Source organism: Manacus candei, unplaced genomic scaffold (assembly GCF_025592945.1).
Source record: "Manacus candei isolate 608988 ecotype Guabito, Panama unplaced genomic scaffold, ASM2559294v1 h1tg000014l, whole genome shotgun sequence".
Classification (NCBI taxonomy): Eukaryota; Metazoa; Chordata; class Aves; order Passeriformes; family Pipridae; genus Manacus; species Manacus candei.
In genome coordinates, this window is record NW_026138062.1 from 17761942 (window position 1) to 17789738 (window position 27797).

The window sequence follows — 27797 nt, forward strand, 5'->3', positions numbered from 1 at the left end:
CTACCAATGCCCAGAGCAGGGCACTGGGTACACTCTTATTTTTGAAGACACTCTCAAAGTAGACATGATTTTCTGACCTACATTTCTACTTCTCTCATCTACTCTGTATGTCTGTGATTGAGTAGAGACATGCAGCCACAGGTTGTCCACTGTGACACTTATCAAAGAGCAAGAGACAACCTAATGTGCTTAAATAGCTACATGGGAGAAGTCTTAGCTCATGCACTAATGAAGATCTCTATTCCTTTCCCAGTCATCTTTCAACATTTAGCTATCACAGGGACGTGAATTTCACAGATGCCCCAGTTATCAGTAAATGTGATAAATAGGCTGATACTGAAGGAGTAGAGGACAAGATGATGTCACACACATCATAGGAAAAGGAGCATTTTAGGAGTTGGCTTGGCCAGTCAAACACTTGAATTCTGGTAACTTTTATTCCCAGGCCATATAGTTTGAAGTTATTTACACAAGCATCAAACACAATGGGATAGATACTTTTACAAAAGAATGAAAAGCCAGGACTTAGCATCCACAAATGCACCCAAGCATTTTTCAGGCTACACACAAACGCAAGAATAAAGCCACTCACCCGATGGCAAAATACAGTTACCTCTAAGGTGTGATAAAGCAGCGGCTCCGCTTCAACACTGCAGGATTGTTTACAAGAAGGGAAATGAAGCTCAACTTCTCCAGCTGAAGCTGCAGAGGAATTCAAGGCAGGCAGAAAGTAATTATTCAGCTGGAGTTTGGCCAGGACAGTGGAGTTAGCACTGCTGTTCTCACAAACTGTGTTGGGGGACTATGCAATGACCACCAGCACCGTCTACTGAGTCATCAGTGCCACTTCCCGCAGAACCCAGGTTCTCCTTGCAAATCTCCCACTTCTGGATTGAGCAAGCCTATCCCTGGTCAGTTTGAGAACAACACTGGACAAGGAGAAAGGGCGAGAAGTATAACTATTAGTGTCACTTTCAAGAGCAGTAAATTTTACATGGATTAAAAGGATGAAATCTTTATATATAGTAAAAAAGATAATTATAATGAAGGCATCTGTCTAGCTGGCACCACCTACAGCAAGACCTGCAAGCAGTAATTGTACAATAACAACGTGGTGTTTAGTGTGAGGTTTAGGACATTCTGCCAGAAAACCTAAAGTATCCAGGTTGTAAAACACTGTAATAAGTAGGTAATCCCCAGCCTGGCGTCCAAGTTACTGCCCTAACCTGTTCCTTATGATTATAAAATGTCTCAGTGTCAGCAGGTTCACTGTGAGTCAGAGCTGAAATAATAAATGGCTTATTCTCCATCCTGATGGAGGAAATACATCACGGCTCATTGTGGCTCACTTACCGAGGCTTTTTTTTTAAACAGGAAAATGTAAAAATAACCAAGTCATTCCGCCTTATTGCACTTATTTTTGATTAACAAAGCCCTTATTACAATCAAATTAGAAAAGAAAAAACAGCATGTTTTCAATAAGGTCTGCAAAAACAATATCTTAGGAAAAAATACAGAAGAAAAAATACTGCACAAACAGCCAAAGAATATGAAAATTGTGACAAATAGCCTCTTTGCCAAAGTGATTCCACCGCTTGGCTCCTGTAAACAACAGGTTGCCTGATCTGAGGTAAAGGTCTAGACTCTAACCTTGATGGCACTTTTTCTCCCTAAAAGCTGTCTTTAATCATGTCCCAGCGTTCACAACACGCTCACAACTCAAGTCATGCGCTTGCACACTCAGGCCCTCAAGCTGTAAACTCCAGAGGAAAACTGCTATCTCTTGCTTCCTGCATTGCTAGCAAGCAAACAGTGCCCTACTTCTCTCAGGTCTGCCCCAACACTACACACAAACCATACAAAATGTACCCTCGAAAGCTATTAAGAGACCCATGAAACACCAGCACCCCAAAAATACTCATGCTTTACCTAACACAGAAATATATAATAGCAGGAGTACTGTAAGCAAGTTCCGCAATCAGTCCTTAAATCTTTTGAAAACTAAAAGAACAGTAACAAGTAGAAGAAAATAAGTATCATTATTTTATGGACTTAGCCAAAAAGTACAGACAGCTTAAGATGACTATTTCAAGCTCAAATTTGGAGCACATGTATTTTTATACACATACAGAGTGGCCTACATACATAGAACACTTAAAACAACAGAATAGTATAGAAAAACCAGATCAATATAGAAAAATATATGAGCAAGTTATATATAAAAGTCTTAAACAACATCCATTTTCAAAAAAGAAATAAAAATACCTAAAATAGTAGAAAATACAAATAGACAGTATTTGCAAAAATTATAAATGAAAAAATCTGGGGTGAATATCGTGAAGACAGCCCTAGTTGTTTCCAGGGAAATATCTGTTTGAAAGGATTGCAAGTTCTGTGACTGCATATTCAAAAGACACAGTAATTGACATTAGACATACAAAGAATACAAAGAATACAAAATTCTTTGAATTACAATAACATGCACTAAGACTATAAATTTTCTCCAATATTTCATGGTAAGAAAAAAAATCCTGACATCTTTTTGCATTATATGTAGAAAAACAAGTTATAAACCAATAATTTAGACTGGAGTATGAAAACCAAATGTTAATTCCCAGACTACTATTGCTAATAAACTGGTAATCAATAACTACTAAGTTATTTATGACCAATACTGTACCAAAAATGCAGATTAAAGTACGAAGTCACTTTTAAAGCACTGTGTCTTGACTGCAAGTTTTTTAAATGTACAGTTTAAATGAATAAATTAACAATTTCCTTCTCTTGCATATCCCTTTCTGCAGCTTCTTATACATGCCTTAGTAACTCAAATTCATCATGACCTTTAAAACCTCAAGATCCTGTGGGTAACAGTGGCCAGGACTCAGAGCTACAGGACAGGCATTTTCATCCTATGCATGTTTGGCCATGCCAGAGTCTGCCTGTGAGACACACTGTAGTCTTGGTTTCCACCCCATGCTGTTTTCTAGCTGAAAACCCTGAATAATTTGAGTTCTGTTCTGGTGCTATCCATCAACCCTAATTCTTGGCAGCTACTTAAAAGGACTAATGGTCTTGCAATGGAGTCATGGGACTTTGACTCATGGTCCCAGATTCAGCTCCTGGTTCCACCACCTGCCCCCACGCTGCTCCAGCCCTCTCCTCTGCCCTGTGCTCCTCCTCAGCTGCCGCACCACTACCAGTGAGGATGCCAAACCTCCTCTCCTCTTGGGCCTCTTCCTAGGCTTTAGATGATGTTTTGAAGGTTCTTGATACGTTCAAGGTTGCCTTTGCTTGCAGTTGCTCCTCTCAGTTGCCTTTGATAGAAACGCATGTCAAAATATGTGAAAATACTGTTGTGTGAAAGGTTGATACACTAAATCTATGCAAGCACAACAAACCATGTCATAGTTTCCTGCAGATTTACCCACATCACACCCCACACCACCATTTCCCCCACAGCTTCCCATAGGCATAACCCCAACCCCACAATCTGCACCCCTCTTCCAACTTCACTACTTTCCCTCCTTTATCTTTAGCAACCCCCAAATACTGCAAGCCTCCAGTGAAAGGCCCCCAAACTCCACAGCATCTTTAAGCCCCTCCTAAACAACACCCTTTGGTGGGGTCCACCATGTCCAGAGTTTGGACTAGCCAGCAAGTTGCTATCCACCAGGAGGAAAACAGGAGATCCCAAGCATGGTTACTTAACTCTTGAACTGAACCTTTTTTTTTTTTAATTATGTTTTATGACATTCATAATAATGAATATTCCAATGATGAGCACAGAAGCTGGATTCATTACTGCCTTGTGACTCATTAAAGGTTTTTTCTAAACTGAGTAAAGTTTCCATATTTTTTGGGCCATATCTCATATTAGAGCTACACTCGAAAAAAATGTTACAAATCAAACAACTTCAATGACAACATTACAAAGAAGAACAAAACACCCAGCATTTGGAATGGCAAGAAATTAGGATTTATAAATATCCCCCAGATACCCTTAGAATTTTTAATGCCTTTCACACTTTTGACTTCAACTCTTAAACATACAGGAAGAATGTTTCATTTTAAGCTTCTGGACTTTTCTTTTAAATTTATTTCCGTTTTGGCTTGTGATGTGAACAGATCTGTTCAGTGACATTACACAGAACTGCTTCTGAAAGCAAAAGTCTGCTCTTTTCTATCCTACACCAGTAAGAGAAAAAAACCTCTTCCTTCTGACCCAAAGATCACAGAAAAGAATACATGTATCTAAAGACAAGACTTGCAGACAGTTGAACAACAGAGTCGGAAAAAGTACACAAGTCTTGAATTACAGAAGCTTCTCCTTTAACTCTTTTCATTATTTTAATTTATTAATGGGAATATTTATTTTCTTAAATACCATTCATAACAAGTTATCTTCCTTTTTAATTGTTTGTAACACTCATTTAATACTGTATCTTTTTCTTTTATTCTTATCTGCATTTACCATGTTAGTGAAGAATTGATGCTTCCAGGTAAAGATTGCGTTTTTGAACTGATAGGAAATCCTATAAGGTCTTACAGTTGCAGTTTTTCTCCATAACAAACCCTCCATTACGTAGCAGATTACCTACCTTTAAGATATTCCTTTTCTTTGTGACACACATTGTCTTCTCTTTAGAAAGTAAAACTTTCCTAACTAAGCCTCAGCAAGAGAAAGCAGGATTTTACAAAGTAAAAAACCAGGAAAAGACAACTCATGGCACTTACGATTTAACTCACATTTCAAAGAGTTCTCATTTCCTCTCTTGCCTTTTCTTATAAACACCACAACCAAAACACATTTGTTTGCTTTGGTTTTCAAAACTCTTCTACTCCAAAATATGAGAAAATTTCTCTGCAACCCACTGAGCTTACTGGTAAGTTATAGCTTTTGTTCCATATAAATATCTTTCAGCCTTTACAGACTTTCTAGACAGTACAAAACTTGCAGTTCAGATACACCTTACATCTGTCCTGGGAGTTGGTAAGCCCAAGGCTGATGGATGTCATGACAATCTCTGGCTCAAAGAACATATTTCACCACACAGAACTGGGACACATGGCATACTGCTGTGTATCCCTGGTCTTGCTTTCAAAATGGAAAAGGGTGACGACCTTCTTGGGCTCCATAGGCATGGATGTTATGCTATTTATTCGAAAAAACCCACACCTATGCTGTGCGTGAGTTGTGTGGTTGTGCTCAGCCTTTAAGAGCCCAGACTTCCCAGTGCTGGCAAGCAGGGAGTTAGGTGTGGGTTAAACCCCATGTATGACCATCACCTTTCTACCTTCTTGGAAGAGTAGACTGTTGCAACCACAAGTGAAACTCATGATTTCTCTAGTGACTAGAAGATAGTTGCTTTTTAATCCTTCTTACAGAACCTTCTTCCCAGTCCTTTAGTGGCCACTGTGGTATGAACAAGATGTCCAGAGCTTGGTTGCCAAATCAGTTTGTCAAACTATAGCCTGTACAGAGAGAAACCCAGACGTTTCAATGTCTGCACAACATGGTAAACTGGGTCAGTCCCCTATGGAGTCAAAATGCAAAGTCCTGAGATACCATCTTAGTCCCATGTACTCAGGACTATACTTAAACTCATGGGGTCTCCTAATTTGAGTCTAAAAGGAACTCTAGGGATGTGCAAAAGGGCTGTCTCCTTTCTTGGCAGTTATTCACTGTGCCTGATGAAGTTTCTCCTTGTGAACATTTAGAACAGGAACCTATTCTTGTTCACTGACTACCAATCTCAAATAGACCAGCCTCCTAAGCTAAAAGCAGACTACGTAACCCTCTTCATATCCACCTATCTTCTTCCCCTTTTACAGTTACCCAAGGGCTTTTCTTGCACAACCAACAGGTACACTTTGAATCACAAAAGTCAACAAATGGATAGGAACCACGAGACATAAATAAAGGCAACTATTAATCCTACAGTTAGGAAGGAACCTGCAGGCAACCTCACCTGTTGTTCAAAAGAGGACTCTGGTGTCCACACCAGCTATTCAGTCAGGGGCAAAGGAGAAACCTCTATTTCCTACTTTAAAGCTTCAGTGTTGCAGAGGAACCTCAGAACCTTATTGGACTCTCACACAACTGGTTTCCATAGCAGTTGCACACATGATCTTTAGGTTGCCAGTACAAAATGAAAAGTCAAATCTTAAACAGTAAGCAAGATCTGTTTTTCTTATTGGTGCAAACTGTGTGAACATTAACACAAGATTTACATGGAAGGGGATAACAGGTGTTAATGGGGAGAGAAAATATTCAGTACAGATGTGTTTTGCTACTCTATTTCTATTCCTCATGTAATAAAATCCAGTGTAAGTGGCACTTAAGTAGATCAGCAGCACTAGCAATGAACTTGGTCAGAAGTTTCTGACAATAAAAGCATATTCTAGCCTCTGGGGTTTTTTCCTTAAATTTGGAAGGAAGTTTAACATTTCAGTATAACTCAGTCCATGTTACAGACATTTCTATGAAAAGGCACATGTCCTACAGCAAAGCTCATTTAACAGTCACTTCCCAGCAACAAACTTAAAGCCTTTGTTGGCAATTTCAATTTCTGCTCTGCATGATTCATTTATCCCTGGGATAGGCCTGAGCAAGGGATTCTCCCAGCAAAAGACAGACTAATCAAATTATTTCAACTCAGTCAGGTATTCACTTTATACCATCCAGCCCTGATGGCAAAATTACTTGTAATAGCAGATCTCCCAACGTTAGAGGAAAAAAAATTATCTTCACAGGTTAAACACTGGCTTAATCAGAGCCAAGAGGCAAAGCTCCTACAGTCAGAAAGACGTAAATGTTACCTCTCTCATTCTCGTTCCTAATCTTTTACGCTGCTGGAAAGTGGTTTATATACATATACACAAAGGTCTTTTCCAACCTAAACAATTCCATGTTTCTACAACATGCACCCTCATTTCAGACATGCACTAGACAGAACATAAAATTACCCCACATGCAAGGCAGCATTGCTACATTGCATTCCAGTGGCTGGCATGGAGAGGACAGACTTTTATAAGATGCTGAAAGGTCCCAGCACAGTGGTCAGGAGTGAGTAAAAAACCTGAAAAGGTTTGAGGCTTTCCACCCCTCTTTCTGAGCAAATGGGCCAGCCACATGTATCCAAACATACGTACTCCAGAAGAGCAAAATTCTCCTTTCCATTTTCCTTGGCCTCCAGCAGGGAAGGGAGGTAGAACTCAAGTTGGTCACCCCAAAATTTTATAGAGGACAGCACAGTAAGGTCTCTCATGCCCATGTCCCCTGCCTTGTGTGCTGCCATTAGGCAGGGACACCAGCCACTGGGCCACCACAGGGATGCTGACTCAAGAGCCGGCTCACGAAAACAAAGCACCGCCCTGGGCCACAGCTGCGAGTTCAGATGGTGTGTTACTAAACCCTGTTGTTCAGGAGAACAACTGGAACAGTTTGGAAATTTCTACCTCAGAAGAAATCTCCACAGCCACAGCACTGCCTTGGCTACCAGGTAGGTTAATGCAAAAGGCCTGAAGACTCTGGTGTAGTTGTATTTCATATCTCCATCATTTGTTGCTACTTTTATACATCATGCATCGCTAAAGGCACCTAACCTGGTGATCTTTTGTGTCAATTATCTCTTACCTCTGTCTCACCCTAAAAGATAATCTGAAAATTAAGAGGTTTAATGTACTTTCCCTTTAGCCTGGTTACTGAAGGACAAGCTGCAGCATTAGTTCATCTGCTGAGCACCTGCACAGCACGGCATGGCGGCTGGCTAGCAATGAAAAGCAAAGGAAAAACCAGCTCTTGCCCCAGGAGTAGACGGGAAACAGGGGTAAAAGATCAAGCAATGGTGCCAATAACTATGGTGGGTTATTCTCTTCCTCCGCTCCCACCAACCCCTCTAAGCACCAACAGCTTTCATCTGTCTCCCTGAGGAGAGCCATTCAGGCCTCCACCTCCCCTGGTGCCCTTCTCTACATCTGCCAACAATGTTCTTGCTCTCATCATCTTTGAAAATGGAAATATTTCTTCTCAGCTATACAGTTTTTGATGTTGACAGTTTTTATTTCACACATGAAGAACCTCCTGCATGCCTGAAATCTTGCCAGCCTTTTCCCATGGTTCCCTTAGCCCTAAGAAAAGGCACTGCCTCCTATAAGAGCATCATGACGCCACCATCACCACTATTTCCTATGTTCTCAAATCCAATGCAGAAGGCAGTCACATGCTCCTGTTTATACATCCCATAATACAAGGCCGCTATTTATCAATAAATGCCTTGAGGTGCAGAGCAAAGCTCAAGCTAATAAAAATCTGCTGGGATAATCTGCTAGTGTTTCACATCAGCAACAGCAGTGGACAGGGAAAACTGAAGGGAAATTGTGGATGTAGCAGAGAGTGTCCAAAAAATAAAGAGCAAAAGAAAGGGCTGCTGCAGGTATTTGAAGAGTTGGGGAACGCTATAGCAGGGGCACCGATTATTAGTGGGACTAATCAGTTGCCAAATCCTCTGATTATAACTGGTATAACTACAAAAAAGATTATTAAAAAAGCATGAGTGGTAATGATCATGTTGTAGACTTGGTCACCTCCTAAGAGTTCCTGGTTGTCCGAGTTCTGCTTGAATGAGAAGGCTGAGGGTGGTACCAATCATGCCAGCTGGAGGAAAAGGCAGCAGAAGTGGAGGCCCAACTTTTTTTTCCCTTTTTTTTTTTAAACTCAAATCCAAGGCATTAAAGAATGACTTAAAAAATACACAGGCAAACAGATATACGCTATATTTTGCTCAATAAATCACTAACCATTGGAACCCATGGCTGCAGGATAACTGCTGGAAAAATGACTTGCAGTGATTAAAAAAGGATTAAATGGGTTTTATAAGCAACAGTATCTGTTGTTAAACATGTTAAAATAAAATTACAAGAGTTAATAATCCGTTTGCTTCGGGGCATAAACTAATCCTCATCTAAGGGTAGCAGAGATCTGCTTGTATGTCAGCTCGATATCTGGTGCAACAACTCCCTTCCACAGGCAAGCAATCCTTGTTTTTAATTCCTGGCATTTAAAAATTGTCTTTCTTGCCTCAAAAAGAGAGCACGCTATTGCTCAGGCCTTCAACTGACCTCACATGATTAAGTGGCGTTTACTAGATACACCATTTCCTTGAGGGGCGAGGGTGAAACGCATGAAAAGGGAGGAAAACAGTTTAATTGCTCCACATTTCAATATTCTGCTCTCAGTTGTTTTAAATACAGTTGTCAGGGCACTAAAACCAAGCACAAGAGCTAAAATTATTGTAAAAAGCTTAAAAACATGAACAAAGCATTAGTACTTTCTATCAGTACTTTTCAGTGCAAACAGTTCATCAGCCAAATCATTTTGTGAGAAAATTAGATGTTTGAGACAGGCAGCAAGGGAAGATTTTTAATGTCTTAGAACAGAAGAATTTACTCTGCCTGGTAATAATTAAAGCATTATCTAATATCATAGCTTGGTTCTCAAAGATGGAATAGGGTTGACGTACAAAGTCCTTGAGATTATGATTCCAGCCCTCTCCAAACCCAAATCTAAATTCATGAACCTTACTAACAGATTGGCTAGTCTCCCAGATAATTGCTTCTGGACAAAACACAAGATGGGACATGATGCGCCCAATGCTCCAGCGTGGTTATGAATTTTTGGTTTCAAACACCAGTTTGCGCTTTCCCACAGGTAGGACGGCTGCATGCTGGGGACACTCCTCCCCTAGCTCAGGACAGCTCCTAGTAAAACAAGTCTTGAACATCAGCCCCACCGAACTCATTCCACAACTGACCTTTCCCTCTACACTGTCAGGCTACACCCACCAGTTTTATCTCTCTGCAAATGCTTTATTATCATCTTTGATTGTTAGGGGGGATGCAAATTATAGCTGGCTCGGTTTGATAACCCAAAAGATCAACATTTGAACTGTGATTTCAAAAAAGGACTTCGCAATTAATCACTTCAAGTCACTAGCAAGTAGATCAAGCATGTCCAGTGTGCTTCTGCAAAGTTTGGCACTGATCACCCAAGAGAGCAGTATCAGTACTAGAGCCCCATGTTAAACTGATAACTAATGCAAGACATATAAAATGCCTGGGAGGGGGAACTAAAAACAAACAAACAAACAAACAAACAAAACAAAATAAAACAAAAAAAAAAAAAAAAAAACAAAAAACACAAAAAAACCCCACAAAAAAACCAAACAAACAACAACAAAAAAAATCTCTGAAACTTAAACTAGTTTTACAAAGAATGCAAACATACCATTTCATACCACTGTATGTATACATTCCCTCTCCTCCCCTACTGCTGAAGCAGCAAAGCATGCATGGCAGATGGCATGATTCATCTGAAAATTACTCTAGCAGCACTCTATTAGCCTCTAAGGAGTAAACTAGGATAAAAATATTCTGAATGTTAACTGAAAGTAGGCAGTTGTCATGAGGAGTCATCAGGTCAGTCTTCTTGCTTAGTTTGCAGAATTTTCCTTTCAATCAGCAATAAGCACTACACATGAAGATAACATCACTTATTTGTTCTACCTATCAGGAATTAATACAGAAGCAAGAGAAGCAACTGCAGGACAAAAAGGTTTGTTTTCCCACACATAAGTAAAAATGCACCAGCCACAGTCAGGCCAAGAGCCACAGAACATCATGCTAACCATGGCCCCAGCCATTCCTGGGGTGAGATGGGATAGATTCGGTTTCTAGAGACTGCACATCTTAGCTAGGGGAGCAACTTTCCACATGCCCAGTAGCTGAATGCAAATCTGCTCAGTTGAAAACATGGAAGGGACCTCGGGAAGTCTGTCCCTGCCCAAAGACATCAACAATTATGCCCACCACTCCATATGACACACAGAGTAACTTGCCACGGAAGTGACAAAAAGCCTGCATCACATTCAGTGTCGAGACAGTCTTACCAAGCAGCCTGCCTTAAAAATTCAGTTAGAGCACTATAGTATCAGTCCCCCTGCTTCACACAAAAGACAGGAGTCAGCCGTACCGCATGTCTTCTCCCAGAGGAATTAAAAACCATAGGAAGTAAGGAATTGGGTTTCCAGATGCAAGGAATACTGAGCACTCACTCACTGATCTGTTGGACTAGCACAGGTTGCCTCCAACTGAAACAGTATCACTCATTTGAAAAAGAGAAAGAAAAAACACACTTAGGTGGTTCAGATTATGCTGACAATAAAAAACTCATTACAGTGCAGGATACTGCCCCAGGACTGACCACTGTAATTGCCCGGACTCTGGGCCCCAAGCTAAAAATCTCCTTCCCATATAAACAGTCCAAAAGAACTGATTTATTTTTCTGCTCCATCAACAATAATCCTCAGTCAACAGAAGCCGAGTATTTGGTGGGTTTTAATATGCAGGTTAACCAACCAGGGGGTGAAGCCAGTAACAGTTGCCCTCATCTTTGGAGAGAAGGTGGTGAAACTGTGCTTAATGTCATCTCTTCAAAAAGGTGTTTTCTACATATGTATACGCTACCACGTCAGCCTTGTTGCATAACCAAGTTGTGCAATCATTGCAAATTCATTTACATCTTCATTTTTGTTCCAGAGCTCCAGAAAGGGGAAGGAGGGATCTCTGTCAAGGGATGGTGTGGACTTTGCAGAAGTCCTTGGCCACAGGAGGATAGTCTGAAGAGGGGTCAGAGGCAGTGGGAGGGCACCGGGACACCTTCACTAATGCCTCTACTGCTCACCCAGAGCAGATGTTTGGAACAGAGTTTTAGTTAGAAACCTCAAAGCAAAGAATGACTTCATAGCATCAGGGGATGACTAGCGTTGGCTTGGGCTGCAAGCAGAGAAGATTATGGTTTCTCCTTTTAATGCTTATTACTATGTCATTGCCACAGAATTGTAAAGAAGAAAATGGCAAGAGTGCAGTATCAAGTTTTCATAGACTGAACAAACTGGATTATTCAAGAGTGACTCAAGTTTCCTAACGAGCACAGAAAAGTCGGCATTAAGATAGTATCTCTTCATTTTCCCAAAATCAATTGCAACAGGCTGCACTTTTAAATTCTGCTTTAAACTCCTATCCTTGTTTGTATTTCAAGAAGGTATTTACTGGATTTACTACATTTGTATATAAGGAGGAGACAACACATCAAAAGTACCAGAGACCAGACCCTAGATCAGCACTAAAACTCCATCAGCTAGAATATATAAACTCACACAATGTTGAGTTTACCTTGTAGTAAAGGTAAACCCTCAGCCATAAAGATCTGACACCACAGTTTTACTTGGAGGCTGTGTATATGCATCAAGGAAAAAGGAGAAATAAGGTAAAAAAATTAATCCCCCAACTTGACCCAAAAGTGAAAGCTCCTGGTTCAACCCTATCCATCCAACTCAGAGGTTTACAGACATCGTGCCACCTGCATTTAAAATGCTGAACTGCCTTCCAGCTCTGCCTTAATTTCCAACTGAATGATGGCAGGGTCAAGATACTATAACCGTTGTGAGAAAGTAAAGCTGCTCTGAGTTAAGCATGCAGTCACACTCTGGGTTTTCACATCTAACAAAAAAAAGTATACTTTTTTGGTATTGCTTCCTTCACTATAGATTTCTCAATATTAATCAAGATCTAAATATATCTAGCTAGATAAAAATATATAGTGCATTTTTATTTATGTCTAAATTATATAACACAATTTGATCAGATCACATATGAGGCTGCATCCTCATCCTGAATTTCAAATATCTTCTGCTTTGAGCTGCAGACCTGTCTGCCGAGCAGAGCTCAGCTCAAAGAGTCGGGGCTGAAGCAGGACAAGCGTAGCAGTGTCAACAGGCAAACAGCAACTGCAAATACCTTAGGAGCCTCACCTGGTTCTGGCAACTGAACCTTCCTAAAGGTCACTACAAAGTTCATTCAAAAAAAAATAACAGTAATAATAATGAATCTAAAAAAACCAAGTAGTAATAATGAATCTAATCAATAAACATTTACCTGGGAACAACATTTCATAGAATCACGGAATCATAGAATGGTTTGGGTTGGAAGAGACCTTAAAGACCATCAAGCTCCAACTCCACTACCACAGGCAGGGACATCTTCCACTAGACTGGGCTGCTCAAAGTCCCATCCAACCTGGCCTTGAACGCTGCCAGTGATGGGTCATCCACAACTTCTCTGGGCAACCTGTGCCAGTTTCTCATCACCATCGCAGTAAAGAATTTCTTCCTAATATCTAATACAAACCTACTCTCTTCCAGTTTAAATCTTTCACTTTAGCACAGGCATTGGTTTCCTCACCTGAACCTCCAGAGACATTGAAAGACATTACTGAGGAATAAAGCCGGCAGCACAGTATCCTCCAGAGAGGCCAAGGGATATACCTTAACTGATTTAAGTAGTGAGGTATCTATTTAGTGAATCACTACAAACTTCTCCGGTAATTTCAAAGAGGAAATGCGATTCCTTTCCTTGACCTCCTCTTCACACCTGAGCAGCAAGCAGAAAAGTACCCACAAATGCACCTGGAAGACAGAAGCATTTCAGCAGGACTCTGCTGGCAGGCTTGGCTCCTGCACGAGGCAGCTGCCAGGTCACAACTCACTGAAATCTGCACAGCAGCACCCTGTCAGCATCAAAGCAAGACCCAGGCTCTAGGCTTTCCCAAAAAGCCTCCTGCTCACACCTCCCCACACCTCCCAGTGCTCACACATGAGAGGAAGGCTGCTAGGGGCAGTTGGGAGCAGCCCTCAGCCCCACAGTCCTTGGATGCTGGAGCTTCATAGAGCAGTCCTGCAGGGGAAGGGTGCGAAGCGACAAGGAAAGAAGAGAGGGACTAACCAAACAGTTACAAGTTACACCTGCTTAATTACACTTTTCCAGGCATAGACAACAACAGCAGGTATAATTCCTCTTCCCTCAGAGCACCACCAGGATGCCTTCAGAGAGCCAGGTTTTCTGGAAGAAGGGATTTGGGGGGTGGCAAATAATTATATTTAATTTGAAGGTTCACATTTGAAGAGAATATTTTTGGAAAGAGAAATCAACACATTAACAGTGAGCAGGAGCACAGAGCACATAATCCTTTCACATCGTGACAGGAGAGAACTGCGGAGGCCTGCTATGAAGCATGTCTGAATAACAGCATCTTCATTTTTTGAATATCTAATTAGGAGTTTCTATATATTGCAAAGCATTGCTATAAGATATAATTTAGTTGGCAAACATTAAAGATCTCTTAGTCTGTAAGTATGCTTTTGGCAATCAAAATTCAAATCTGGATATATATCCAAGATATGTATGGCACTGGTACCTTTTTTTTTTTTTAATTCTAACAATTACAATCAAATTAGCAGATTAGTTCAAATCAGTTTTAAGCATATACAAGCTACAAGCAAATGAGCCTACACCACCGCCACAACAGTATATTTTTGGATTATTAGTATCCTTACTCCTGTTAGCAGCTCCAAATACATTTAACACATATTAAAGGGCAGTAAAAATCTAAGAAGGCTACAGATGCCAGAACTTAGCACCAACTTGAAACTCACATATGCCAAAAAAACATTTGCAATTGCACTGATTCCCACTGTGGGAACCGAAAGGCAGATTCATATAACACAATGGGCAACAAATCCATTCCTTTAATTTCAGTCGCCAAATTTTAATTAATTTCCATCCAGGCAAACATTTCTGCTGATCTTGCAGGATGTAAGCTCATTTGCACAATAAATGCGGTCTAACAAGTCACCACATTTATAGCAAGTTGCTTCAGTCTTATCTAACTGCATAGTTTGAAAAGTCAGTGATGGGTAAGTGAAACCCCACCCACGTCACAGTTTCTGGAGTTAAGCACAAGAAAACTGAAGAAGTTGCTACCTTCCCATTGCTAGTGAGACTGCCAACAGTATATTGAAAATTAGAGTCCATATTCTGAATTATGTGTATACTCCTTATTCAGGAAGGGAAAAAAACATGCACTTTGATTTTCTCCTACAAAATTAATGTCCATATTCCCATGTCCCAGAGCTCCCTTTTCAGTAAATCAATCAAAATCAAAGACCCTCTGCTGTATAAACTTAAATAGGTCAGCATATAAGCAAAATGGTCACAAGTTCTGCCTGTGTCAGGAGGCACATATCACTACAGCACTAAAGCAGACACCACCAGGAGGTGGATCTGCCAGCAGAATGGGTAAGTGGGGCAGCTCAGGACACAGCCTGTGCATAGCAGCTGCTGCCCATCCACACGTGGCCAGCTCCAACACGGAAACTTACGGCCAGGTCCAGGCAACCAGGAGTGGTGTAGGGCCCTCCCTGACACAGTGCTTTTGCTCACTTGCTACCCTCCTCCTCTGCAGCATCAACAGTGGAACAAGAGAGCAGTGCCAATAGTGCACGGCTACCAAGCTGCAGGTCAGCCTCACCAGCAAGCGGCTGCTCTCTGCATCTCCTGTCCTTATGAACCTTCAACTTTGCCCAAAACTACAGTTTCCATGGAGAGCACAAAGGCTGCTCACACATATCACTCCATATATACACACCATTCATTTCATTACAAAAGGTTTTAATTTCCTGATTTCCATGCATGATGAACATTTCATTCTGGTAGTAGCTAAATTACAGGAGGGGTGTCTCTAACATTTTCAGAGGGAGACACCAACATGCAAAAAGCAGAGAACAGCCCACTTCAACATTTCACATCCTGGTACAGAAGCATGGAGGCCTGGCACTAAGCAGCCTCTAAACAATAATTATTTTAAAAAAATTAGGATGCTAATTAAATAAGAAAACTTATATATTACAAAGCACAGTTAGAAGATATAATTTAGTCAGCAAATACTACGGGTTAAAGGCATCTCTGCTTGCAAGCACTTTTTTGGTAATCAGTCCAAATTTAAATCTGAATATGTACTATTTCAGAGACCATATCCCCAGTACGTTCTCTCAAGTATGCATGTGCCAGGCCTCAGAATCTACACCTCTTAGACCTCTGTAACAACAGCCTTGACAAAATTAAAAAGGAGCCCCTCATGCTCACACCAACACAAGCCAAGATTGCACACACCAGTAAAGCACTTGGAGAAACATAGGCTATTTAGAAATGCAATCACAGCCATCCCTGGCATGCTGTCTTGAAGCAGCAACAGGACTGAATGCAATTCCAGCTGCATGGATTCCTAGCATTCCCAAAAACTAGATTTCTAAGATTAGAACAAGAGAAGACTTGTACCTTTAAGTTTAATTAACTCTAGAATAAGATGTCTTTTGAAACAGAACTATAACATCATTGATACTATGCCGTGATGCAAGATGCCTTTAACAAAAGTAAGTTGTCTAAGCAAACCTAGGTGTTGCCCTCTGCTACTCCAGTGATTCCTGATCTCTGTCTGACACGGCAGCTGTCAGAGTCCCAGGAGGTTTTAAGTGACTACATTTTTAAAGCTAGAGCCACTTCTGGTCCCAGGTACCACAAACCAAAGCATTGCTAAACCTTTACCATTCGTTACAGAAGTGCTTCAAAACTTAACACATTTGCCTCCTTAGATATCACTTTAAGCAATCTAGTAAAGACCAGTATCCACTACTGAAATCTAGAACAAGCATGAGGCCTAATGAAGTTCTTAGAAGATAATCATCAACCCAGTAAAAGCAGCTGACTTAGTTCTTTTTATTCCTCCACCTTCTACGTTAAGAATGAAGACCTACCAAGAAACCTCATGATACAGCTGCTGCACTGCTCACTTAAGACATCTGCATATTACAAACTACACAACAGGAATAAAGCACCTTTGTTGGATGAACACAAGTGATTAATGTTAACTAAGTATATTTAGAAATAATAGTTAAATGTGAATAGCACGTGTCCTCAGATCAATTCAATTCATGCTGAAGCTCTCTACAGAACAGCAGAGATGCTGTTCTTCTAAATGTGAGTCCTCCCAGTGCACTTTATTTCTGAAGTACAACCTGTCATCATGAAGAGCAGTGTTTCCCCAATATTTAAAACCCATTTTGGCAACCAGACTTACAAATAAAATGCTAAAAAATTCATTAAAATATTAGTATGCACTACCATATGCTTAACTATGACTAGCTGCAGCCAGCATTCGTGAATTTGAAGTTCCTTCCTCACAGGAGTTGACAATAAAGTAAATATATCCATCTTCTACATATTTCTGAAAGAGGAAAACAGTAAACTATTTATCAGGTTATCTTCACTATGTCTTACTTTATTATTCATTACTCAAGGTTATAAAATCATTTCCATTAGGAATCCTTGTTTCATATATGAACTTTCTCCCAAAACAGAAGGGGTTGAGGGTTGAATCTCTGTAGCCACAGCCTTACATATTTCACAAACCTGTGGCTGCAAAACATATCTGCATTTTTACTCCTAAAGCCAAGTACTCATTTTACAATATATTCACCAGTTGAGTAAACAGAGATGAACATATTTAGATAGCATTATGCTTTGAAACCGAAAAAAGCCTGAGTAGACATCTCAAGACTACATAATTTCAGGAACCTTATTAAAAAAACCCAAAATATTGCCTATTTTATTGTTGATCATTGTATTAAAAAAAACAAACAAACAAACAAACAAAAACCAAAAAAAAAAAAAAACACTTCACATACCTCACCTAAACGTTTTGTATCTTGTACCACACCGCTTCCCCTTTCCATCCCAGGCAACAAAAGCTCCAGTTCCTGAAACCACCAACTTCACCAATAACTTGTAAAACCATGTAAGTGAAGCAAAAATAATGTTAATAAGGAAACAGCTGACTGTGCCATAAAGAATACATGGCAAAGAGAGCAGTTACCCCATTTTTGTATTGAAGTTCTTTAAAGTCAGGCACTTCAAGAAAATTTAGTTCATTATGTCAGCATACGAAGCCACTCGCATGTTTTGTTTTGTTTTGGTGTTTAGTCTTACTTATAATCTTACAAGTAAATGAACAGATATCACAGTAAATAGAAAATGAGCAAAGAAAATTAAAAGACAATTAACACATAATTCAAGGCCCTGATGGGAAGCTCAAAACCACTGATGAATGCTGGGGCACATTGGACTAGATGGCAAAGCCACTGGCAATGGGCGTATCTTGAGCATCCCAGCTGCTGAAAGGTGGCTCAGTCTGTCCTGGCCTCGGCCTGCCTGCAGGACAGGGCCAGGGAAGCCCACACCCTGCCCCAAAAACAGGGTAGCATCATATAGGTTTGAGGCCAGAACAGACTTTTTCCTTCAAGCAAGAGCTGAGGTCAAAAGGACAAACGTAACAGAAGAAACAAAATTTAAGTTTAAAAGGAACAAACAGTTTGTTTCGATAAACGTTGTGATATAGCTTCGCCATGAGTTACTCAGGCACAAGCAAGGAGATCACCTTGCACCTGCAAAGACTAAGTTGAACTTTCATATCTGAAACTAAGCAAAGTGCAAGCTGGTGACTCACAGACAAAGTAGGCTGCTACAAGAGACATTTTGTTGGCAGTAAGCAGGTATGCAGGACACAAAATAGTTTTCTCCCAACAGGGTCGGCAGAGGCTGGAACTGGCGTGGCCATTTCTCTGAGCATGCCCCAGCTGAGGCCAGGTGTCATGGCAGAGCAAACTCAACTACAGCTTCCAGCTGTCGAGGCTATTACTAGCGTCACATGTAAAAAGGTATGACTGTAATAGCATTTACCTTGACAGAATCCATAAACAGAAAACCAAACATACACACTTGTATCTGCATATGCATGTGTGTGTGCTGCATATATGTATAATATGATGCATGGTGCTGGGGGGGGCACAAATCACCTAGGGAAACATCTAAAGGGACAGAGGTAAATGACTACAGGTATGCAACCAGTACTGAGGGAATACGCAGCAATTAAATGCAAACTTCAATTCAGTTGAGCACAATTCAATTGTGTTATTTCCACCTAAAAAAAAAAAAAAAGCATAATAAAAACCTTACAAAGATGATAGTTAAGGTCCCTTCTAATCCAAACTACTCTATGACTCTGTGATTCTATATAGTCACTTTAAATAAATCATACAAATTTTCACAATTTAAATTGTTCATTATCTAAATTCAAAAGCTTCAAACAGCTTCATCGAAGATTATTCTTGATTTCTCAGCCTTTCTAACATTTTTTACTACATGTGGTTTTCAAATCAAATACACTGCAACCCAAAATTCATTTTGCATAGAGACCAATCCACTACAGAATAGAGTGCTGACCACCAAGTACTCCTATGGTAAGGCCATGTCCCATGTCCCAGTCCTCAGGCTTTGAAGCTTACATACACTCATCCTTCTGCAGCTGGATATCTATTCTCATTCCTTCAGTAATGGCAACAAATGCATTTAGGTGATCAAGTTTCCTTGGGACTAGAAGTCGAGGAGGTATACATGCTCACGTGACCTTAGCACCTGCCACTGTGAAAAATCAACAACACATCCACCAACAGATGAGTGACATCAAAACTCCATGTTTTCTGTTTAAGAAAGTTACAGGTTTTTATTTGAACCCATTTTCAAAAGCAGGCTAAAAGGATGAGACCATTCACGGAAACTTAACTGTGACAACACCTTTACAATAAATCCCCACACCTGCCATAAAGCAAAGACATCATGAAATATGCACATCACAGAGATGTTTTATATATGATGATTAGCCAAAAAGCTATCAGATTTAAGTAAAGGAAGAGTTATCTACAGCTGCATTGAAGTTCTTCTCTCTTGTGTCTTAAGCCCTGTGTCTCCCACTATCACAGGAAAGGAAAAATGTTGCTTTCACTTGACTACTACTAGGAGAAAAGTTTCATTCTTCTGTGCAACTTTCACAACAATTTCTTTGTTATCTCTGAAACACATCTTGTTCTTGGCTTCTGCTTTCTCTGAGCAACACCAGTCACTATCGGCACTCATTCACAACCAACAACGAAGCAGGTCTGGCAGAGCACATCTCAAGTGTTTCATTCAAGGCAGCTACACCATGGGAGTTCATGGGGACTTTGCTCCCTTAGAGTTCATAAAGCAGAGTTTGTGACAAGAAAGTCTGGAATAAACTACTTTGTATGTATAAATGAGAACAATTTTACCTACTTAAATAAGCTACTAATAATAATTTTATGTTAATACCTTTAGCTTATACTCTTATTTTAAAAGTCATTTTTTAATGTTTTTATTTGGAATAAATTGGATGCTATTTCAAATTCCTAACAGATAATGTTGACACTTTTGAACTTCTTTATTCAGTAAAAAATGAAAAAGTAGCTCAACATCAGGTATTAAATCAGGACAGTACATACTCACAAGCATTTAGCCCTCATCTTCTAGGTGAAAGAAACACAGCCTTGCCACTATGCAGACAGTGTACATTCTTTTTAAGTTCTTGTGTGTTCCATATATTTTTTGTATAATTAGAAAGGTGCCTTATTGCACTCATAAATATGCAAACCCCAACAAGACCAAGTATCTCGAAGTTTTACTTAAGGGGAAAAAAAATACCGCCTCTTTCTCAGACTGCGTCACACCAGTGCACAGTGTACTCCCAGCCCTAAGTCAGTGCCAGGCTCTAACGCGAACCCGCGCTCCCTCTGTCAGCAGAAAAGTCGGTTGCTAATCTGTGCTCATCGGCCGAGCGATGTTCCTCCTCTGCGGGGCCCTCCGCTGACTCAGGCTTTGCTCCCAGCCCTACGCCTGCACCTACACCAGGTCCCCAGACCACGAGCAAACCAACAGCTCCCAAACTGCAAAAAATAAAAATAGTCGTTTCTCAAGATGAGCCGTGGAGAAGCGGTGATAAACAAGGCAAACGGGCCGCACGCCTCAACCAGATCGGTTATAGCATTGACACCCAGTGGCTGCTGGTAACTAAACCTGAAAGTGTGTTTCAGAAATGCCACGTTTACTTAGCTTAAGTGGTAAAATCTGCAAGTATGTAACTTTCAGGGCAGCCTGGCAGTGATGCAGCCAAAGGAAGGGATGAGAGCAACATGAATCCGATGCATAAAACAGTGACTGTTTAATTATAGAAGGAGAGTACATTTGTATTTACCTGCCAGCAGTGGCAGGGTACGTACTGCACTGTACCAGAGGGTACTACAGCCAAAAAACATACCAGTAACAGCTCTCCCTGTCATAGCAGAGGTATGTGAGCATAGGAAGAGCTCTATCAGAGGGAGGTGTGCAAGACTTCTTCCTTTCTGAAGCACCACAGGACGAGCAGCAATAAAAATAGGAAGAGCCTAACAAATTATACAGCTATCAGTGTTTCTTATTTGCTCGCTTGAATTTGGGAGTTCTTTTATTTTGGTTTGTTTGGCTTTTAGTTCTCTTCTACTCCTTCTGAAAAAGCACTTAAGGAAACTAAAATACCACTGGAAAAAAACCCCAGCATTTCCAAGTGACAAGTTACCTTATTTAAAAGTTGTCAGCTATCAATCATTTCACTCCTATTAAAGTTTTTCATGACAGATGTCTTCAGACAATTATCCTTAAAATTTTTTTAGTCAAACACATCGATAGAAACTAACAAACGACTTTTACGAGCCTTAAAAGCCTTCAGCTAAAATGAGTTACAGATCAATCTGCATTGCCTTAGCACGATGTTGCTTACCTCTAAAAGAAACCCAGGAATTTACAAAAATCGGATGTAACAGACATTCCTAGCGATGCAATTAAAAACACATAAATACAGGATTTGAGTTGACGTTTTCTTTTTTTTAAAAAAGGCAAATAATACAAATACTTCAAAGCGAAGCAAAGAGTTCGGCTGGCTCTAACTGGAACTAAGGAACACAGCAGAACGCGCCGATGCCGTGCTGGGTGCGTGCACCTCACGCATTTACTCCCATCATTTAATCCCTCGCAGGGCAGAGGAGGCTCTGCCTGTACGCAGACGGCAAAAACTCGCTCTGACACTCTCATGCAACAGTGTCACGAAACCCGGCATGCTTCTGCCGCACATACGGGCATGGGTGGGTGACACGTTCTCGACAGAGGCCTCAGAGGAAGAGGATTCGTTCACAGCAGCGTTAAGACTTTATCACCCATTGGGAATACAAAGCTGGAGGGTACCACGGGCCTGGCACTGTCACACAGCCCCACTGGAAGCTTCGCCTGGCTCGCCCTCCAACCGTATGGGGGGCAGCCGGTGCCCACGGGGCCACTAGGGACCTAGCAAACGGGTCCCCCGGGAGCCGGGGGTGGCAGCGCCGCAGCCGGCCCCACCGCCTGGCTCTGGGCAGCACCGGCCGCCAACAGGTTGCTCCCACTGGTCTGCTGAGACGGCAGGAACTGTGCTGCGGGAGGGAGGGAGAAGCTCCGTCTCACCACGTAACACGAGAAAGACGCACCCCCACAATCCAAGTTTAACAAAGCCATCACGACAAATACTGCGGCTTACTCATTAAACACACGGTATTTCTGCAACCCTTGTCCTGCCTCCGCTCTTTCCCCATCCCTGTTTGCCTCTGTCCCGCTCCGCCGCCCGACGGCAAACCCTTGCCGCGCCGGCACGGACGGGGGCCGGACAGCCCCAGGGGCCGCGGCGGTGCTCCCACGGCCACCCCCAGCACACGGGTGTTGAACCCCGGCCCTGCCGGCCGCCCCAGGGGAGCAGGAGGCGGCGGCGCTCCCGCCGGGTTTGCCCGGGGACTGCGCCGTGACACCGCGTGAACTTTTGCTTTCGGCGGGGCAGGGCTGGCGGGGGGAGGAGGGCGGAGAGCGGGGGGGAGGCTCCGGCCCCTCCAGCGCCCCACCGGCGGGAGGGTTAGGACGCTTTTTTCCCCTTAGGAGTTTTCCCTCTGGAAAGGTGGAAAAAGAAGTAAAAATTTAAGGTTAAAAGCAAAGCGTGGAGCCGGACCACTGCAGGCTGCGCGGCGGGCAGCTTGCAGCCGGGCAGAGTGGCGTGCCCGGCCGCCTGCAGCGCTGCGGCTCCTGCCTGCGCGGCAGCGGAGCCTCCCGGGACCCCCCTCCGACGGGGCGTCCTCCACCACCCGCCTCTCACCTTCCAGCCTGCCGAGCTGTTGCTGTCGCCCTTATCCTTGAAGTAGGGGACGCTCTTGACCATCCACTCGTAGATCTGGGAGAGGGTGAGCCGCTTCTCGGGGGAGCTCTCGATGGCCTTGGTGATGAGGTCTGCGTAGGACAGGTTGCCCCAGGCGTTGCGACGCGACGAGCTGCTCTTGCGGGGCTGCCCGGCCACGGGGCCCGGTGACAGACCGGCCACGGGCGGCGGTACCGCCGGCACCGGCGGCGGTCCCGGCGGGTGGAGGCGGCAGCCGGCCTCGGGCGCCGGGAAGTCCCCGCAGCGGCAGGCGGCCGCCTCCGGGGGAGCAGTGGCGGGGGGCAGCGACGCGAAGTCCTCGCTCTCCTCTAGCAGGCTGAGGTTGCTGATGAAGTCGGTGCTCAGCGCTCCAGAGGCGGTGGCCCCGGCCGCGGCCCCGGCCGCCCCCTCGGGCTGCCCGCCGCACGACGGCGCCGGGCTGGAAGTGGCCGAGCTGGGCGGGTTGAACTCCGGCCGCGGCAGAGGCCAGGTGCAGGAGCGGGGCCGCGGCAGCGGCTCGAAGTCGGGGTCGATGTCCACCAGCTGCGGTGCTTCGGCCATGGCGGGGCCGGGGCGGGAGCGCGGCAGCAGCAGCGGCAGTGGGGTGGCTGGGGCTCAGCGTCGCCGCCCCATGCAGGCTCCGGGCGTGGATCGGCGCGGCCCCGACGGCGCGGCCGCCAACTCTCCTGGCCCCGCCGCCCTAAACCTCCGGCCTGACCTCCTGGCCCTGCCGCTCTAAGCGCTGCCCCTGCCCGGTTCCCGGATCCCTGCCCTCCGCGGCAACTGCAAACAGAAGCGACCCGGCCGCCCGGCGCACACCGACTGGAGCGACCGCCCCGCGCGGGCCCGCCTCCAGCCTTCCTCCTCCTCCTCCTCCTCCTTCTCCCGGCGGGGAGGGACGGCCCGCGCCGCGCCAATGGCAGCGCCGCACCGCCCGCCCGCCTCCCGCCGCGGGGCCGGTTTGGCAGGAGGGTGTCGGTGCCCCCGTGCTGTGTCTGGGTGGTTTTTGTTTTCCGGCGGCGGAGGGGGATGAGAAGCGGCGGGCGGCGGTGCCCCCCGCGGCCGGGGCTGCCCGAAGGCAGTAACTGCCTGCACGGCGAACCGCGGGGGATTGCCACGGAAAATGCACCCGCGAGTGTTTCTACCTCAGCCGCTGCCGGCGGGGTCCTGCCGCCCGCATCGACGGGCCCGGTGCCTGACGCCTCCGGGGATCAGCGGGGGCCGGGGAGCATCCCTCGGATGCAGCGGGGCGGCTGGAGCAGTGCGCGGAAGCGGGGAGGGGATGTTCCCACCAGCATCCCGGCAGCGCTGGCTCCGAGCAGAGCGCTCCTACTCCCCGTCCGCCCGCCCGCCCGCCCCGCGGGGGCCCTGGCAGCCCCCGCGCACGGGACCGGGGGCTGAGACAGCTGCCCTGGCTCCCTCCTTCGCTCCCTCCCTCATTCCCAGGCGGGCTCCTCGCCAGAAAGTGTCTGCGCCTCACGAAGTGATAAACCTCCCCTTCGTCTGAGCGTGTTTTCATACCGTGAGTTGGTGTTTTATTCCATGCGCAGCCGCGGGAGCGCGGGATAATTTCATTTTAAGTCAACTATTAAACATACTTTATATTTTTCCCGGCAAACCCCAAGGGCACACAATTTATTAAAGCTTGTATTCCTCCCTTTCAAAAAGGCAGAAGTTAAAGGACACATCACCTCTACCTCCCCAGCCCATCGACATACAAAGATATATAGAGAAATATATAGATAGATAGATACATACATACATACGTTCGAGGCAACTCTGAGGTGTTACTCTGTTTAAACTTAAAAAGAAGACATTTGCTTGAGCTAGGGAAATGATCCCAGGGATGAGGCACGACTCAACACCTTGTTCGAATTGGCAAACCCTACTTTTCAGAAAATCTGTTTTGTTCTCAATAGGAGGAGTGCTTTTAAAAAACATATTTCAGACATGGTTTAGTAAGTGACAAAATTCACAACCAGCCACGGCATTTGATGTTGCTTGTCAAAGAACCACCGGAGCTGGGTAACTGTCAAAGCTGAGCCAGAAAACCTGTTACTCTTCTTCCCTCCTCTATGCATCAAGGCAGAGAGTGTTAATGTTATTTAAATGCAGTTCATTGTTCATATAAAAATATTTTCTGAAAATGAGTAACAATAATGAAGGGGAGAGAGTACAAGACTGGATTTAGGCCCACAGCACGTAATTTAGTGGCAGATCATACATCTAGATACACACGCTGTCTATTATGAAAACACTCCTTAAGACACACACAATGACACCCAACTATATAGTTTGTGCAAAATATGCATGAGTGCATATTAACTGCTCACATTTTAAAGCACTGTTTTTGTCATGTTTATTTTACCAAATGCCAAAGGTGATTATACCTTATTATAGGTTGGCTGCTTGTCAGATTTCAGAGTTGCTTTGCCTCTAAGTCACTTCTATGTTTTGTAAATCCTTTAAAGGATTCAACCCACAAGTTTATATTGTTTAGCCCACAGATTTTAGAAAACACCTAAACACCTTTTTTTTTTTCCCAGTTTTTTTTTTCAGTTAAAAAAAAAAAAAAAAAAGCAAGCAAAATAGTCACAGTTCAAGCTAATAACTTGCATGCCATGTTCAACTTGGAACAGCTTTATGTGGCAGTGTTACACAACTCGGCTGCAGTAGTTGCCCTGCAATAGGGGAGAGCACCCTGCCTAGGAGAAGCAGAGGTTATATAATGGTGAGAAGCAGCCAGGGACGTGCAGCGAATGGATGTGTTTAAATGGGAGCCAAAACAAAAGAAGTGCTCAAGAACACAGAGCACTTTTTCTTTCCTGGGTTCCTGAAAAAAAGAGATCTAAGAGCCAGACTGGCACCCATCCTGCTAAAGGAAATGGATTTATTACCCCGGCTTTCTTCTAAGGACTTTTTTTTAGTCTTGTAGTCCTTGCTCTTTTATTTTGTCAAAAGTAGAGATGTTATTCCCTGAACTCAATTAGTATACATAGATGTTGAAAAAAAAAAACTTTCATTTTTCAGATGCCAACTGTGAAAACTGGGAAGAAAGCTACTGCTGGGGGATTTTTAGGAAGCCCTGGTGTGTCCCTGGTTCAGCCCAACTCATTCTGCAGGACAGTGGTTATACTCCCCCTTTCTTGGCCCTACATGACATTGCTGTTGCTCACCTCACCTTCTTGGTGGGGCTCTGCCACATTTGTGCCTGATATCACTGGTGTTCTTGCAGCTCAAAAGTTAGCAGTGTATACAGTGAGTACAGACAGCAGTTTGCAGTGAAGGGTGAAGGGCATGGAGGTAGAGAGGGTAAAACCAGAATCTTCCAAATGCTGCATTTGCTCAGCAAGTGGGTCCCCATGACTCACAACACAACAGGCAGGGCTGAGCTCTGCTGCAGGGATTTTGACTAGTGCTTGCTAATGGCTGGTACCAGGTCTGCTGAGGTTTGGAGGAAGGATGAAGGCCGATGAGACCTTTCCTGGGATGAGTAATGCTGGCAGTTTACTCTGACTTTGGCAGAACTGCCCAGGTGAGTGAGTTCTTCTTTAAGGTCCCAATCCATGCATGCTTGATTCTCCACTTTTCTTTAGGATTTCTTCTCTCCATCAAGTATTTGGGGATCAAATTAACAGATTTTAGAGTCAAAGCAACAAAGTGACATGCATGCAATGCACAATACAAATGTCTAACCCTGTCTACACTGCTCTCCCAGTGCACTCCAACACTGTTGACCACACTTAGGAGACACCACAGTGAACAAACCCACCCATTCTGCTGCTGAAGGGGAGCTTCCAGCTCAGCACAGTCATGGCTCAGTACAAGAAATTTTCCTGCATCTACAAATGACAGCATTAGGTTTATCTCATCTCCCACAATGCTGAAATGCTGATGGATGCACCACAATTCATTTTCTACTCCCACCCTCCTCCTCCTACACTCCACCTTTTCATTTCTCTACTCCTACTCCTGCTCCTGTTTTCCACTCCTCTACAATACGTCTCCTATCAACCTTAGCATCAACTTGTATTTTTTTTCAAATTTAAGACCTGAAGATTGCCTTTTATCATCACTGGAATAAAGTGAAGCCTTCTATTCATATTCTGGGTCTGAGGAAGCCAAAATAAAGGATCTGTGCTGTCTTTTTACTACTGTCTGTATAATTCACTTCCTGAGGTTTTGATCAAATTCAGCAGGAGATTACATAAAGTTGAAAGCACTCATACTCTATGTACAGCTCTTTTTTTCTACATGAGTGTGCGTGGTGAGAGAGTACAAATGTTTTAACAGAATAAAAAGCAACAATGAAATACCAATTTTTGTGTGGTATCATAAGAGCTGGGAGAAAGCTCATTTTCTGAGGAAGGATGGGGATGTTCAGCCCCTCCAGTTTCCTCCCATGTCTCTCAAGAAGGGACTGACTTTGATTGGAAATGCATGTTTCCAAGGAGCCTAGGTTATTGGAAGGGTGCTGTGGGACCTCAGTCACATCTGCTCCCAGCCCAGGGTAGCTGAGTGCTGCCCCACACAGGAGGGTTTGGACATGTCTTGATTGAATAAGGCATTTACATTGCCTTGCTAAGAGAGTTCAGAGTGTTTGAAGCTCTCCCAACCCATCTGAGGCTTCTTACTGAGCCACTGGAGAAAGGCAGTCCCTCTGCACAGCATTTCAGAGCAGGAGCTTCACTGCTGTGAGTTTCCTCCTGGCACTACTCATCTCTCCCCACCAACCAAACGAACCACAAAT

The 27797-nt window shown here is 43.6% G+C and overlaps 1 protein-coding gene across 1 annotated transcript in view; it reads right to left on the bottom strand.

The window, feature by feature from the left end:
• Nucleotides 1-23887, bottom strand: part of FOXO1 (forkhead box O1) — a 65419-nt gene extending 41532 nt beyond the window's left edge. The window contains exon 1 of the mRNA XM_051780477.1: nucleotides 23009-23887. Coding sequence (XP_051636437.1) covers nucleotides 23009-23608 — 600 coding nt within the window. The 5' untranslated portion in view covers nucleotides 23609-23887. The remainder of the gene's footprint in view (nucleotides 1-23008) is intronic.
• Nucleotides 23888-27797: the final 3910 nt, after the last annotated feature.